Source organism: Erithacus rubecula (genome assembly GCF_903797595.1).
Source record: "Erithacus rubecula genome assembly, chromosome: 26".
NCBI lineage: Eukaryota > Metazoa > Chordata > Aves > Passeriformes > Muscicapidae > Erithacus > Erithacus rubecula.
In genome coordinates, this window is record NC_136678.1 from 567,995 (window position 1) to 584,560 (window position 16,566).

Here is a 16,566-nt window from a genome sequence, read left to right on the forward strand (position 1 = left end):
AGGGAAATATGGAACACAGGAGGAAACGTAGGGGAGATGCTCCAGCCCCCTGGCAGCGGGGGAGCATCGTTTCCTGCCCAGACCCACAGAGCCTCTCCCCAAGACCTGTCAGATACGATGTCCATGCCCAGCCCTGAGCCCCCCACCTCGCCCACTGCCCGCTGTCAGCCGTGTCCCTGCCCCGGGGCTGGGCAGGGGCGGGGGGCAGGCTCGGGGCCGGGAGCTGCCCTGCAGCAGCTGGGGGTGCCGGGGCTGGCGGGGAGCGCGTGGGTGTGTGCGGGCAGGGCTGTATATCCAGTCTGGCAGAGGGTGTGACTGCTCACACGCCGGGGAGCCGAGCTGCGAGCAGCAGCCCTGAGACACCCGGGGCCAAGGGACGTATGGCAAGGAGGGCTTTGGGGGACTAAGCCCAGCACAGACGGCGTTCGGTGCCTCGTGTTGTCCTGTGAGTGAAGTGCCTGGCCTGTGCCCGCCATCTCCAGCCATGCTGCACTCCCCTCTGAAAACAGCGCTGGCCTACGAGTGCTTCCAGGACCAGGCCAGCTCCACGCTGGCCCTGCCCTCCGACCACAAGCTGAAAACCAAGGGCACGGGCAAGCAGCGGGTCCAGGAGCAGGTGATGATGACGGTCAAGAGGCAGAAGCAAAAGTCGTCAGTGTCATCAAGCGTGGGCCACTCCAACCGAGGTAAAGTCCTGCAGCGAGGGGGCCTCTGGGCAGGGCTGGTGCTCTGGGGTGCTTTGTGGAGGGGGACAGATTATGCATCAACTCCTTCCTGGCTGGAGCTGATCCCTGGGAGTGCTGCTCTGCCCCACATCCCTGAGGCACTTGGACATTTCAGTGTGGTGCTATAACCAATTCTCCCCTGGCTCTAAAGCTGGAGTAGCTGCCTGGTTTTTCAAATCCTTCCTCTGCAAGTGCCCCCGTGTCTGGAATTCCCCGCCGCCCCCTCCTGTGGATGGGCAGAGCTGACAATGCTCCTCCTCCACCCTGCCATGGGCTGGGGCTCTGCTGGGCAGCTGCAGAGCAGGAGGCTGTGCCCACACACAGGACACAAACCTAGGCTGGGGATTTGCCTCTGGAACTCCCAGCACATCTCCCATTTGCAGACTGACAAGTGTGGAGTGTCTGGGACCCCCAGTGGGAGTGGTAGGAAGGAGATAATTTGGGAGAAGTGTCCCTGGTGTTGGTTGGTGGGGGTGTTTCACAGCCCCCTCCACTTTGCCCGTGTTGGGATCCAGGCAGCTGTTCCACCTCTGTGTACTGAGGGTGTGCCACAGAAACAAGCAATCAGCTGAGTCCTGCAGCCAGGTGTCCTGCTGGAACCCCCTCCTCTTTGGATCAAGGCTTGGCAAATGGTTCTCTCTGCCATCCTGTGTCTGGAGAAAGCTGATCTGGAGGTAAAACCCAGCTTTCCCCAGCTGGAAGCTGCAAACCCAGAAGGTTGTGACAACCTCTGTGCAAAACCTCCTGGCTCTTGGAGGTGCTTTTTCCAGCAGCCACAGAGAGCTCTGACTGAATCCACCAGGGAGAGGAAATCCCGAGGCTTTGGAGGCCATAGGGGTGCGTTCAGCTGAGCCTGGAGTGAGCAGCGTGCAGGGGGGTCCTGGGTGAGCTGGGACAGGCTCTAATACCTCCTTTGGGAGCTGTGCCTTGTGCAGCAGCTCCTCCAAGCTGCATTGTAAGGCTGAATCCTGTGCTGGTGAGGTTCAGAGACCTGTGCCATGGTCCAGAGACATGTTTGGGGCTGGATTAGTGAGAGAAGCTGGGTGGCTGTAGGATGCTGGGGGAAGTGTGAAGGTGCTGCTGCCACGGGAGCTGCCCCTGCTCTGGGAATTGCAGTTGCTGGAACAGAGGGAATGGAGCAGCTCCAGAGCAAGGGCAGGTGGTCTCTGCCAGGAGCAAATCCCTGCTTCCACTGGTTTTGTGACACACACTCCAACGGGTGAGGATGGGCCGGAGCAAGGAGAGCTTTCCTCTGCCACCAAAGTGGCAGAGGAATCTCCCCCCACCTCCGGAGGGTTTATTGCTTAAGGTGCTACAGTGACAAAATAAAATACACAGCAGGATGAGCTGAGGGGCTCTGGGTGGAGGGGAAGTGGGCAGAGGGATCCACAGGCAGCAAGGGAGGGAGGCAGAGGAGGATTATCCTGCTTGGAGAGGAGGCCAAGAGAAACCTCTGGGGAAAAAAAATAGCACATTTCCAAACTGCCTGTTTCTGCTCAACAAGCTAAACCCCTCCTCCAGACACTCTGGGGAACGTCTGGGAATGGGAATTGCGGGGAGATGTGCAGCTCTGGTTTCTGTGTCCCAGGGAAGCTGAGTCACATCCCACTCCCAGGAGCTGCCTCCAAGCACAGGGCCAAGCCCCTCTCCCCTGGTTCCTGCAGGGGTGGTTGGCCAGCACAGGTCCGGGGGGCTGATTCATCCCAGTGCATTCCTGGATGGAATCCCAGAAGGATGAGAAGTTGCTGTTTGTTCCCAGGGTTGTCTCCTGGTTGGTGTTGGAGTGGGTCAGGCTCAGCTTTCAGGTGTTGGGTTTTACTGCTCTTCCCAAAAATCAAGTGGGCAGGCCTAATGAGAAAAATTAGTTTTCCTACAATGAGGCTATGTGGGTCTGTTAAATGTGGATTCTGCCTGTCCAAACCCTCATGCAACTTCACCTCCCTGCATTTCTCAGAGGTTTTTCAGAGATGCTCCTCAGCAGCAGCACAAGCTGAGGAGTTCCCAAGTCTCCTCACAAGTGCATGAGTGCTTTGTTCCCTCTGCTCCCAGACAGTCCCAGCGCGGGGCTGGGCAGGTGTTGGGCCAGGTCCAGGTTTGTTGCTGTGTTTGGAGCTGTGGTTTGTGCTGGAGCTGGAGCAGGGCCCAGAGGTTCCCCCAGCTGCAGGAGCCGTGCCCTGGCATGTGTAGGATGGGGAGCAGGGACAGGCACTCACCTTCATGCACACAGGAGCGCAGGGTGTAGCATCCCATCACTGGAGATCCTTTAAGGGGGTTGGCACACACTCCCTCTCCATACCAGCGATTGATGGAGCCATAGATGAGTTAGTTGGTGATTTGGAGTCCAGCAGGTCAAGGTGTTGTGACCACTTTGGAGGTCTGGTGTCTCCCAGGGCAAGGCAGCCGATCCGGGCCCAAGCTGGGTGCAGTGGGTGGGACAGTGAGCAGAGCCCTGCAGCCACAGAACGCTCCAGGGCACAGGGCTGGGCACAGCACTGCGGCTGCAGCTGCTCCCAGGGAGGCTGTGGGGTCTGTGGGGTCTGTGGGGTGTGGGGTGTGTGGGGTCTGTGAGATCTGTGGGGTCTGTGAGGTTTGTGGGGTCTGTGAGGTCTGTGGTGTCTGTGGGGTGTGTGGGGTCTGTGAGATCTGTGGGGTATGTGGGGCCTGTGGGGTGTGGGGTGTGTGGGGTCTGTGGGGTCTGTGGTTTTTGTGGTTTCTGTGGGGTCTGTGAGGTCTGTGGAATCTGTGGGGTCTGTGGGGTCTCTCCTCCTTGGGGGTTGTGTCTATGGGCTCTGCTCTAGGGCTTATCTGTCCTTCTCCCCATGGCAATACTAAACTAGATGTCTCCCCTCGAATTTGTGAGTAATGCACATTTCCAGGGAAAATTCATTTCAGAGGCATGGCAGAGGAAAAGGCCAGGCCAAGCTGACCAGCTTCTTGTAGCCATTAGCTCTGCTCTGCAAAGTCCTCTGGCTGAAGGAAAGTTCTGCCAGTGCTTTGTCACTGAGGAGACACATCCAAGGAGTGTCAGATCCAACTCTCCTATGGCTGAGCTGGTGCTGAGAAGTTTTTGTGCTGGCTGTGGCTATTCCACCAGGGTCTGATGAGACCCCACCTGGTGGGGATCAGGACTCTGATGTGAAGAGGAGGTCTGGGGGATAAAATGTCTTTAAGACTTCTGTAACTTCTCCCAGCTTGAGATGATTCAGTGAAAGGTTCCACTCTTCCACAAACCTTAGATTATTGGGATACAAAAAAATCCCCAAGCCCATTAGCTCATAGGCCAGAAGGCAGAGTTGGAGTTTGTCATTCCTGCAGGAATCTCAGTGTCTGGGATTTCACTGACACTTCTCTCCTAGAAGGCACCCAGGCTTTGCTTTGTGCCTCCCACAGGCCTCTGCTCTCCTTGTGTTTTTCCTATGTTTAATCATCCTTATTGTTTAAAGCTGTGCATAGTTTATGATTTAACTTGCCAAGCCTGCACTGCGAGTGACTGGTTCTTGTCTTGCCTTTCCCTGCCACAGATTAATATTTATTAACAGACATCCTTTTCCACAATCTCCACATTGGCTCTGTGTGTCCGGCTGGCTTGGGAAAATGGCATTTTGAACACAGTTCTCTTGCCAGCAGTGCCAGCTACAAAAGAGGAGAGTTGCCTTTGAGAAAAGGAAGTAACTCATCAAGAGCAGCCTCATTTTGCTCTGCAATAATGGATGGCAGAGGAGAAGGGGATGAGGGTAGTGGGAGCAGTGTAGGGGGGCTCACAGAGATGCTCTGTAAGGTCTTGCCCTTCTAATCTGCTGTAATTGATTTTATCCTCGTGAATTGTCCCACTGAAGATAAAAGAAATTTTAAAGTGTGTAAGTTTTGAAGGAGATGTCATGGGGGAATGATAATTTGGGGAAGGGGGAATCTGAGCAGCCTTCAGGGTTATTTTCTGCCCACATGGTCACTGAGAGGCTGCACCTCACCTGTGTGGTTCTACCACATCTTTCCAGCTCTGTCCCAGCTGTGGAGGGTTCTCTGTCGTGAGGAAAAGCTGAAGCAGCTGGGGGGGCTCAGCCTGGAGAAAAGGGCCCAGGCAGAACCTTCTGGCTCTGCACAACTCCCTGACTGGAGGGTGCAGCTGGGGGAGAGGGGGGTCAGGCTGTGCTCCAGGGAACAAGGGACAGGACCACAGGAAATTACCTCAAGCTGTGCCAGGGGAGGTTCAGGTTAGATATGGGGAAAAATTTCTTCATGGAAAAGGTGGTTGGGCCCTGACACAGCTGGCCAGGGCAGTGGTGGGGTCACCATCCCTGCAGGTGTTCAAGATCTATGTGGATGTGACACCTGGGACATGGGTTGGTGGTGATTATGACAGTACTGGGAGAGTGGTTTGACTCTTGGATCTTAGAGGACTTTTCCAACCTCAGTGATTCTGTGATCCCGTGGTTCTGTGTTATCTACTCTGAGTGCAGTGATTTGAATTGGCTCTGTGTTTGCCCAAGTGCACAGGGCACTGTCCCCTTCAGGGACCTAAACAGCTGCTTGGGTGACAGCATCTGGGACACACCTGTCCACACACTTGTGGACACTGCCAGAAAAAAGCACAAGGGGGGCATCTCTCACTAAGAGCATTTCCACCCTGGCCCAAATGGTTTTATGTGATTTATCCTGGGTTTTTCCCAAATTCCAAGGACCTGTAACCAGATTTTGTGGTCTTTACTCTTGAAATGTTTGAAAAGAGGGATCTCCTTCCTGTGCCTGAGGGCTGGGGATACAGCTCCCAGCTGGCTGTCAAGATGAGCCAAGCAGAGAAGTGTCCAAACCTGTACAAACAAAGATCAAGTTTTCTTCAGCCATCTCCACCTGAAAATGCCCAGGTTCTTCCGGGCTTCAAGACTGAACTCTCCAAGCAATAAATCCCAGTTGAGTGGTGGCAGGAGAAGCATCTTCTCCAACCAGCAGGGTGACTTTAAAATGCCTTGAACATTTGAGGTTCTGTGTAATTATGTGTTTATAAGCTGTTATGTACAAGTTCTGGGAGGCGAAGGCAACCCCTCCACTGCTGGAGAACATAAACTTCAACTAACTGCCTGATCTCCTGAATTTGGCCATGTAGTGGGGAATTTATTGAAGAGTGTTACAGATGTGCCTAAACTGGCTTATTTTAAGTGTCTCCTTGCTCTAACCCCAAAGTCTGGAGTGCATGGCAGGAACAGATCCTGAAAGGGAAAGTGTGGTCCCCAGTCAGGACTGGTCAGAGGGACAGGCACAGAATCCCTTTTTACAGCTACACACTCAGGAAAATGCTCCAGGTGCTCACATCTGCAGTTACAGGATGTTTATAGAGAACGAGAGGCTGATTTGAAGAAGGAATTCCCAGGAACTTATCATGGATGGCTTTACCTTCGTGCTCAGAATTATGGTTATCAGATAACTCTGTGTCCTGGGGAGACACCTGGCCCAAAATCACCACTTCCAGCACTGCCTTGCTGCTGCTGAGGCTCATCACTGATGTCCTGAGTTGAAAGGAAATCCCAGGGTGGAGAGGGAGCACAAGGTGAAGGACATGACTGAATCTCCCATTTCATTTCCATGGCCCCTTCCTTGCCTTGTTCTGCTGTGCAACTTTCTGTGCATGAGGCACTCAGGGTTGGGGAGATCAGGATGAGGAGCAGGGCCCACCGAGTCTCCAGACTGTGGAAAAGGAGCTCCTGTGGTTTCCTGCACAGCTGCAGGGCTGGGAGCCAACCTGGCTGTTGCTTGTTCTCCATCCAGGGATGTTCTCCAGGTGCAGTCCTGCTGACAATAGAAAGCAAATCTCATTATTTACACCACATCCACAGGAATCATCTTCCTGAGAAAACGCAAGAATTTTTAGCCACAAACCAAATCACCATAACAGGTTCTGGGTGCCTCAGGCAGGGCAATAAATAAGGTTTATTCCAAGGATCAGTGGCTGGAGGAGACCTGAGTGGCTCCAGGGCCTTTGTGGTCGAGCTTATCCAGTTTATCTCAGAGATGAGTCTTATCAAACAATCACAGAGATTAGGATATTTCTGACATTACCCACCAGTTTAGGCGCATAAGTAAGGACAGGTAAGTCCTGATTTTGTACTTTGTTAGACATTCAGAGCGTCCCCTGGAAGGTAATTGGAGTGTAGGGCTTGCACTTCCTCATAACGGGACCTGGGATGCCACAATTATCGAGCACTTCTGAAAATGAAACTGAAATCACCCTAAATTCTTTTGGACCATCCAAAGGGGGTTAAGAGAATTTCATTGTGGAAAGATAATGATTCACTTCATTTGTCTGGTAGTGATGAACGTGGCATTGAATAAAATACTTTTAGGAGGGATCCAAAGGTTGCAATGCCAGAGACTGGGAGAGCTCTTAGAAGGGCTGGGTAGGTAAATCCAAACTCTGGTTAAAGCACTGATGAGTCCTTCCTGATCCAAGATATTTGCATCTTTAAAAAACATATGTGTGATCCAGCCTAACTTATCTCTCCAGCATCTCAAAAATAATGATGGATCTCTATACATTTTCAGGAAAAGAAAGTATAGACACACAAAGATCTTTCAGAGATGAGGTTGGAATTCAAAGAGTGCAATGAGGTTTTGTAGTGTTTGAACATTTTAGATCCCAGGTATTAAATAGACTGGATCATCCTTTATTCATGGTGTTTGTTAGTGACCACTGATTGATTTTAGCAAGCCTTGCTCTGGCTGCTCATGCTGATGGGATTGGTGGGATTCAGACATGGAGTGGACTGGTGAAAGGGTCAGGGGTAGGTTTTGCCTTCAGAGAGGGTAATTGTGTTTACTACAAGACTTCCATGGCTGGACATTCCGGGACATGTAGCACAAAATATCATCAGGTTCCTCTCATACAACAACTCAGAGGCCACCAAGTTAATCAGAGGAAAGGAGCTCCTTGCCTGTGAGGAACGGCTGAGAAACTGGGATTGTTCAGCCCTAGAGAAGAGAAGCTTTGGGGTGACCTAATTGTGGCTTTCCAGTACCTGAAGGAACTGACAGAAAACATGGAGAGAGATTATTTACCAGGGCCTGGAGGGACAGGACACAGGAAGTGGCTTCTCTCTGCCAGAGGGCAGGGTTAGATGAGATATTGAGAAGGAATTCTTCCCTGTGAGGGTAGTGAGGCCCTGGTCCAGAGACGCCGTGTCTGCCCCATCCCTGGCAGTGGCCAAGGCCAGGTTGGATGGAGAACAGAGCAGCCTGGGCTAGGGGAATGTGTCCCTGCCCATGGCAGGGGTGGAAATGGATGAGCTTCAAGGTACAACCCACTCATTCTGGGATTCTGTGATTCCATGATGTCAGACACTGATCCCGTCTCTGACCCTTTCTCCTCCTCTCCTTTGGGTTTTATGGCCCTTGGTCTTATGTGCTGCAAACCTTGGGGTGGTTTAGGGGGTCTGTGATAGAGAGGGCTGCCTGTATTCCCTATGTTCCTGTTGAGATTTATTTATGTCACTTTTTAAATACTAAACTTGCTGTTAAAAAAGAGCTTTGTGCTCTGAAAAGGGACTGCTGGAATCTCTTCTCCTGGGAATGCTTTCTCATCCTGACCATGCCTTTTCCATTTGCAGGTTCCATGTACGATGGTTTAGCTGATGGTTATGGCTATGGGACATCCCGGGGCAGCTACTACACCAAGACCCAGACAGGGAACAGCAGCTGGGGATACCCGGTAAGACACTCCTTGTTCTGGGAACTGTGGCATAGTCTGAGGTGACCTGGACAGGAAGAACCTCTCATGGTCATGAAGGGAGGTCATAGTGCTTCAGAAACTCACCTGAGAGGGATCCTGGCTCTCTGAAGGGGATTCAGTGCCATGGACAAGGAGGATCAAGGGCTCCAGAGCTGTTTCATGTGGGGATTTTAGAGTGGACAAGATTTAGTTTGGATTTGTGGGTTGATATCCGATGGCACAAGAGTTTGGAAGCAACCTGAGGGATCAGGACTGGGTTCAGACTACCACAGCTCAGTTCCAGCCTGAAGCACATCCAGGAGTTCCCATCTTTGTTCCTGTGCAGCACAACATGGCTGTCAGTGACATGAGTGTGACTGGGGAATGTGGATCAGGGGACTTAGATTAGAACTGTGCTGCTGTTCCCAACCTCAGTGCTACTGCACACCCTTCTCAGATATTCTCTGTGCTTGCAAATAAGGAGGTGCAGTTCTTCCACAGTGATTTCCAAAAAAAATATTGCAGATTTCCAGAAAACGCACAGGTGAGATGGTAGCTGTCTTTGTGCAGTGTGAGTCTGGACATCCCATCCTGGTCCCTGGTGACAGACCTCTGATACACACGGTATCAATCCAAACCATTCCACAGTCCACTGGGACAACTTGTGCTCGTGCTGCCCCTCCATTTCAGGCCTGTGTTTTGCTCTTTCCTGCTTTTCATCAGCTCTGAAGTAGAAAGGAGCAATTCACAGATCTGGGATTTGAATATGAGGAAAGCAAAGGGCTCCTTTCAACAACCCTAGGACTGTAAAGCAGCTCTGTGTCAGCCATCAAAGGCTTGAACCAGGAAAGATTTTGGTGGCTGCAAGCACACAGACAGTGCTTGCCAGATCCTCTGCCTGTTCAGAGCACCAGCATTCCACAGCTTCAGAAGGATTTATCTGGGTCTTCCCTGGGCTTTGTCGTTGCATGATGGCTTCAAGGCAGTGGTGTCACTTGCTGAGTTTGCATCACTGGGTGTGATAGGAAAACTGGGAGCACTGGAGTGTCTTTGAAATGTTTATTTCCAGCCTCTTGGCCCATTTCAGTGTCTTTTCCTGTGCTGGTTAAATCTCAACCAGAGGGCCTTCTGTCCTTAGAAGGGAAAAGTGTGTTCAGAGGAGGCACCAAGTTGATCAGGGGGATGGAGAATTCTGCTGTGAGGTGAGACTTGGAGAGTTGGGATTGTTCAGCTTGGAGAAGAGAAGCTTTGGGGTGTAGTACCTGAAGGAGTTACAGGAAAGATGAAGAGAGATTATTTTCAAGGGATGGAGTGACAGGACAAGGGAAAATGGCTTTCCACTGCCAGAGGGCGGGGTTAGATGGAATATTCATCCCTGTGAGGGATAGAAGGAATTCTCCCCTGTGAGGGTGGGGAGGTCCTGGCACAGAGCAGCTGTGGCTGCCCCATCCCTGGCAGTGTCCAAGGCCAGGTTGGACAGGGTTTGGAGCAGCCTGGGACTGTGGAAGGTGTTCCTGCCCATGGCAAGGGGTGGAACTGGGTGGGCTTTGAGGTCCCTTCCAACCCAAACCCCATTGAGGGTTTCCAGCCCAAGTCCCATTATGGGACTCTGGGATGGGTCAGAGCACAGGTCCATTCATCCAAGTGTCCTGTCTCTATCCCTAAGACAGTGGTGGAGCCTTGCAGAGGGTCCAGCCATGACAACCAGGCAGAGTTTTTGTGGGCACCAGAAAAGTGCAACTGAGATAGCTCCCGAGGCAGAGGTGGAGCATCTGAGCTTCACAAGTCAAACAATTGGGATGTTTTGTTTTGATGATATGTTGGTGTTTGTCTATTGTGATTACTGAATGGAGTTTATTGTGCTTTGTCCAAGCAAAATTGTTCTCTTTCAGCCATTCCAGGGGCTTGTAATTGGGTTTTTTTGTTAAAGAGGGAGCTGGCCAAGGCCCAGCTCTGCTCATGCTGGTGAGGTGCTCCTGTTGCTGATGTGAGGGTTATTGTTTCCTGTTAATTCATGATCTTGTTCCTAATCGTTGTGGCAGCTGGACAAATGCTGGGTAGCTGAGAATGCCACTGGCTGCTGGGGGTTTCTGTCAGCAGTGCCTGTGTTCTGGGGAACAGCTGGAAGGTGGTGGTGAAGGTGGTGGTGAAGGTGATGAAGGTCAGGACCTCCATTAGTCACCTGTGGACACAACAGTTCAGTCCCTTCAGGCTCACTGGGAATTTAGGCAGCTTTGTCTGTTCTCTGAGAGACTCCTCTGCACTTACTGAGGAGGAAAGGTCTTTCTCCAAGTGTGTCATGCAAGTCTTTAATTCTAAATATTTTTGATAAAGGTCTTCAGGATCTGGATTACTTTATCAAAAAGGACTGGGACTTGTGAAGGATTCACAGTAAAATTTGTCTTACCTAACTGATTCTATCTGAGAATCAGCCATTTAGTCCTGACAAGTTGTCTGACTCCTCCCCTGGCCAACAAAGACAGAGGTAGGGGTGGTGATTCATCTCCTCTATCTGGAAAATCTGTCAGGTCAGGATGAATCAGCCCCTCTGGATCCCTATCTGCTGCCACTGGAGCTGCATGGAGCAGGGAGATGAGTGCACAGGGAGATGACTGCACTCAGGGCAAGCAGTCCCAGGTGCCACTGACACTTTGGAACATATAACCTCAAGTGTAAATGTGCTTGACAAGCTCAACAGACTGCAGCCTCCCCAGCCACACTGAGCAGCCTCCTCCATTCTGCTTCACTCAGACAGTATTAAAGGTTCCACACATCCACCACCAGCCTCCAGCCTGGGACAACTTCAGCTTGTGCCTACAGACCTGTTTGAAATCTGTGCAGGTTCTGTGCTTCCTAAAAAATGTTTCCGGGTTGTAATTCCTGTGTTGTTACACATGAAACCAAAGACAAAGCAAATCTATTTTTGAAGGCAGAATTGCTGGATTTATTTCCAGCTGGAGCTGATGCTGTGAATGTGTCTGAAGAGTGGGAAGTTATTTGAGATGCACAGGCAAACTCAGGTACTTCAGGGAAGTGGCACAGTGTAGTATTGAGGGAATGACTGACTCCCAGTCCCCCAGAGTTGAAAAGGTCCAGTGGGGAATCCATGTCCAGGGGCTTGCTCCACAGCACCTCCACCTGAGGCCCTGCTCTTGGAGTGCCCTAATCTAAAGCCCTGCCTCAGATGGTGACACTAAAGGTGTCCTGTCCCACCCACAGCTCTTAAAAGCTACTGTCCCTGACTTCCTCTTTTTGTCTTGTTTTGTGTCTTCCTAGAAATGACAAACTTTTCACTTCTGTGTTTTCTTCCCAATCTTGTGGGACTGATGTTCAAATACTAGAGTACAAAAAATTATTAATATGGAGAAAGAGCTCTTTCTGGATCACTCAGTTTGGAACAGGCTGCCCAGGACAGTGGTGGAGTCCCCAGTCCTGGAAGTGTTCAAAAACTTGTGGATGTGGCTCTTGAGGACATGGTTTAGGGTGTATGTGGCAGTGTTGAGTTAATGATTGGATTCTTTGATCTTAAAGGGTTTTTCCAATCCAATGATTCCATGATTTTTTGTTTCTAACACTTTGGGTTAAACTCTTTTATTCACCCATTATTACAGATTATTTTCTGTGAAATCCCAGTGGAGGTGCCTCATTTGCAGCATCACTGTCTCCAGTGAGCACCTTCTCACTGCCAGTGCAAGGAACACTGAGCCAGTGGGGCCACTCCAGAACCTTGGAGGGCAGTGGGTTTGCCCTTGGCTGCAGAATTTCCTTGGCTAATGTGTCAGGGGCTGGCACAGCTGTCAAGGATGTTCAGCCTTGGGGAATTCCTTTGCTCACAGACCACACTGGGATGCAGTGATGGGAGATCTGTAACTGCAAACCCTTCTGGGTTGGGGTCATATCTCAGCCAAGGTGCTGTGGTGCCTTAGAGATATTTGTCCCCCTACTGCCACTGTGAGCTATGAGTGGCCAGCAGCTCCCAAAGCCCTTCAGCCTCAGGAACTGTGTCCTGGTGTGAGCAACACCTCAGGTCCCACAGGAGGGTCAGTGGTGGCCGCCATTTACACAGACGAACCCAGGGGAGGGTTGAGGAAGCTGGGCTGGGCACCTAGAGCAGTGCAGTCATGGCAAAAGCCTCAGTATGAGCCACACCCTTGTCTCTGTCAGCTCAGTTCACACCGAAATGGAGCCTCACCAGCATTGCTGCAAAGCCACAGCTGCAGTCGGGTGGGCCGTGGGTTGCAGGGACCTTGGTGCTCAGCCCAACTACAGGCACAGCTTTGGAGAGGCACAGCCAAATCCCAAACACATGGAGGGCAGCACGTGGGGTGCCACCAGCAAAAACCTCTGAGGTTCAGTTCTCACCCTGCCCTTGCCTGGGTCTGCTGGGTTGGCAGGGACTCGGAGCATTCCCAGGTCCCACGGCTTCACCAAGATGAGGCAGGACCAGGACAAGGTACAGAACCCTCCTGGCTCTCCGTGCTGCTGCTTCCACAAGAAGGAAATCCTCCACATGATGTGGAAGTGTCCACAGTGTGTCCCTCCAGCACTGTCCCCAGCAAGGGTGAGCAAACACTGGATATGTCCTGTCTCTGGCAGGTCCTTATCCCCACAGAGCTGAGCTGAGGCCTTCACAGAATCACAGGAGCACTGAGATTGGAAAAGGCCTCTAAGATCAAGTCCAACCTCTGACCAAGTGCCAGGTCCAGCAATTTCTTGAACGCCTCCAGGGACTCCACCACTGCCAGACCATTCCAACGCTTAACAACTGTTTCCGTGAAGAAATTCCTCCAACAACTGTTTCCGTGAAGAAATTCCTCCTGATGTCCAACCTGAACCTCCCTGGCACAACTTGATGCTGTTTCCTCCTGTCCTGTCCCTGTTCCCTGGGAGCAGAACCCAACCCCCCTGGCTGTCCCCTCCTGTCATGGAGTGGTGCAGAGTCACAAGGGTCCCCCTGAGCTTCCTTTCCTCCAGGCTGAGCCCCTCAGCTGCTCCTGGTGCTCCAGCCCCTTGTCCAGCTCTGCTCCCTTCCTTGGGCAAGCTCCAGAGCTCCAGCCCCTCAGTGTCTCACTTTTTGAGGGGGGTGGAGGGGGCAGGTGTTACTTTAGCAATGCCTCTGGGAGCAGCCTTGCTCCCAGACCGAGGAATATTTGGCTGGCCTGTTGGTGCTGGATTAAAGCATATGCCTATAGTAATTACATCCGTTATGGCACTAATGAGAAACATACACCGGTGATCCCTCTGCGCCAGAGACTGTAGGAATATTTTTAACCAAAAATCCTCCTGTGGGAGGAATAGTCAGAGCTTTCTCTCCCCAGAGCATTACCTGAATAAGAGGTGATCACTGTTGTCCTTGCCTGCCTTTGCCTCTTTGGACAAAACCTCTCACTGTCAGTGGGAGCTTTGTTCCATAAGAATTTCGGGTCAAAATTTGTTGTTTGTTGTGATGATATATCCAACCTGAAACAAACCCCAAAAGACAGTGGTTTGGATAATCTTGCCAGAGAAAACAAAGGTTTAGAGTCACTGCACGTCATTGCTTGGTCAGAACCTGGTGTCCCTGGGAGGTTTGCACAAGGCTTTAGGCTTTGGAATAGCAAATTGGACATTGCCTTCCTTGGCCAGAACCAACAGAACCAGCAAGACCTAAATCTCAGCTGAATGATAAAAAAAGAGATGAAAAATCATAGGGAAAGTCAGGTCCTGAGAGAGATGGGAAGGAGCATTTCAGAAATAGATAAACAATGTATTTGCTGGTTTTGCAATTTTACTCCCTGCCATGGAGGGAGCAGCATTCGGAGGATTTCGCAAGGAGCGTGAGGAGCTCTCCCCACCCAGCACTCAGGGTGGGACCTGCTCAGGTTGCATCTCCTGTGCTTTGCCCTCCAGCCTGGGAGAAACCTGCTCCTGACGTGTTTATACGGAGCCCTCACTTCTCTGTCTGCTGCTCTAGAAACAAACAAATTGCAAGAAAAAAAAAATCCAGGCAGGTAATGAACTGATGGCGTCCTCAGATGCAGAATCAGAACCACCCAGTTCTCTGGGAGGGCTCTGACGTGGGAAGGCAGAGCTGGATCCAGGTGCCATTCCTGTCCTGGTGCACCTTGCTTCCTTCTTCTGCTTCTCTGGAAAGTAGGGGAGGATGGAGACTTTTCCTGCCGAGCAAAACGGTTTATGGAAGAAAAAAAACAGAAAAAGGCTCATGGCTGATAGCTGGGACAATGCCATTTTGACTTACTCTCCAGAACCAGTTTTATTCCAGCTGAAATAAGAGGTTAAAGATGTTTGTTTACCTGTCTCATGTGTTGGATATTCCACTTGCTGTTCCTAGAACATACTGCAGGCTGAGAACTGGAGATCCACAAATGGTTATTAATTTATAGGCAGGTCTGTGCTGCTGCTAGGGAGGGAAGCACTCCCTGGGCCTGACAGGAGCACCAGTGCCACCAGTGCTCATCTCCAGTGCCTTTCCTCCCTCCTTGTTTTCCCTGTCTGATGTGAATGAACAGCTCCTGAGGCCTGACCTCACACAGACAGACTCATTTCACAGTGAGAAGTTCAGGCTGAAATTCAGAATATCAGATGGCCTGGCTGCACCTAAGCATCCTCCTGCATCCTAAATCCACAGGGCCTGATGGAATGGCTGGAATCAGAATCATAGGATCATGGGATCACAGAAAGGATTTGGGTTGGAAGGGACCCTACAGATCATCTCATTCCACCCCCTTCCACTAGCCCAGGCTGCTCCAAGCCCTGTCCAACCTGGCCTGGGCACTTCCAGGGATGGGGCAGCCAGAGCTTCTCCAAGCATCCTGTGCCAGGGTCTCTCCACCTTCACAGGGAAGAATTTCTCCCCAAAATCCCATCTAACCCTGCCCTCTGGCACTTTGAAGCCATTCCCCTTGTCTTGTCATTCCAGTTCCTGATGAAGGGTCCCTCTCTATCTTCCTTGTAGCCCCTTCAGATCCTGGAAGGGGATGTGAGGTCTCCACACAACCTCCAGGCTGAATATTCCCAGCCTGTCTCCACTGGGGAGGTGCTCAAGTCCCCTTATCACCTTGGTGGCTTCCTCTGGACTTGTTCCATGTCCTCCTTATGTTCGGAGCACCAGAACTGTTCAGAGTACTCCAGCTGTGGTGTCACAAGAGCACAGTAGATGGGAGAATCCTCTCTCTCCCTGCAGCCCACCCTGGGGGACGAGCCCAGGACATGGATGATTTTCTGGGCTGCCAGTGCACATTGCAAAGGAGTTGTGTGTTGGAAGGAGACACCTTCCAAGCTGCTACAACTTCTCAGCTGCCATGGGGTGACAGCCTGACCCCTACAAAATGCTTCCCAGATCCTGCAGTGCAGAGACAATCACTGCATCTGTCTCCACTCCACTTTGAGGGACTTCCTGGTCTTTCCCAGCAATTCCCCACACTCCTAAATGGCAAAGCTGTGGATGGCACACCATGCACACACCCATGGGCAGTGGGCAGATGCACGCAGCATTAGGAAATCTGGGCACTGATGAGGTCTGAAGGCCAGAGATTGATTCTTTCCTTTCACTGCTGCCCTTCTGCACATGGAGAGCTCCCTGCACACAGAGTGGCATTAGCAGAAGTTGGGAGATGTTGTCAGGTGGCTCTTTAAACCACAGACTGTGTGACAACATCACCTTCCCCCTTAGAGATGGCATCTCTCCAGGCACAGAGTGCTTCCCTTCTGCCTTGCTGGGCATCCTGTCTCACTGGTGGCTGCAGGGAATTCCACTCCCTTGGCCATATTTGCTCAGTGCTAGAAGTGATGGTCTCTGGCTTGGCTGGGTCAGCATCCAAGACAAGGATTTAGGTTTTAGTGTGGGGAAGCTGCTCTAAGGCACAGACAGGGCACTTTGCCAGGAGCAGGCAGGGATCAGGTCAGCCCTGGCCATGCAGGGATTCATAGACTCTTCGGCAAGGTCTGAGGTCTGCTGGAGCTGGCAGGAGAATCCTCATCAATCTGGAGCCATTGGATCAGGCTTCTGCTGCAAAAAGGAATTTTGAGATACCAATTAGGTCCGTGCCACTTGAAAGAGATTAAAATCAGCCAAGCATCTGGTAGAATCAGCAATAAAAGTCGTGGACTGCCTTTGGTAATGAGCTTCACATCACACGGGAACGA

The 16,566-nt window shown here is 51.5% G+C and overlaps 1 protein-coding gene across 2 annotated transcripts in view; it reads left to right on the forward strand.

Moving 5' to 3' along the window:
- The first annotated feature begins 255 nt into the window (after positions 1-255).
- The window catches only part of PKP1 (plakophilin 1), a 49,030-nt gene continuing 32,719 nt past the window's right edge, over positions 256-16,566 (forward strand). Inside the window, exons 1-2 of one of the 2 annotated variants that reach the window (XM_079327135.1) lie at positions 256-686; positions 8,321-8,421. In XM_079327135.1, the coding sequence (XP_079183261.1) occupies positions 485-686; positions 8,321-8,421 (303 nt within the window). In that variant the 5' untranslated portion in view covers positions 256-484. Of the gene's footprint in view, positions 687-2,996; positions 3,080-8,320; positions 8,422-16,566 lie in introns of those variants that run through there. The other variant, XM_079327136.1, reaches the window with a different exon arrangement.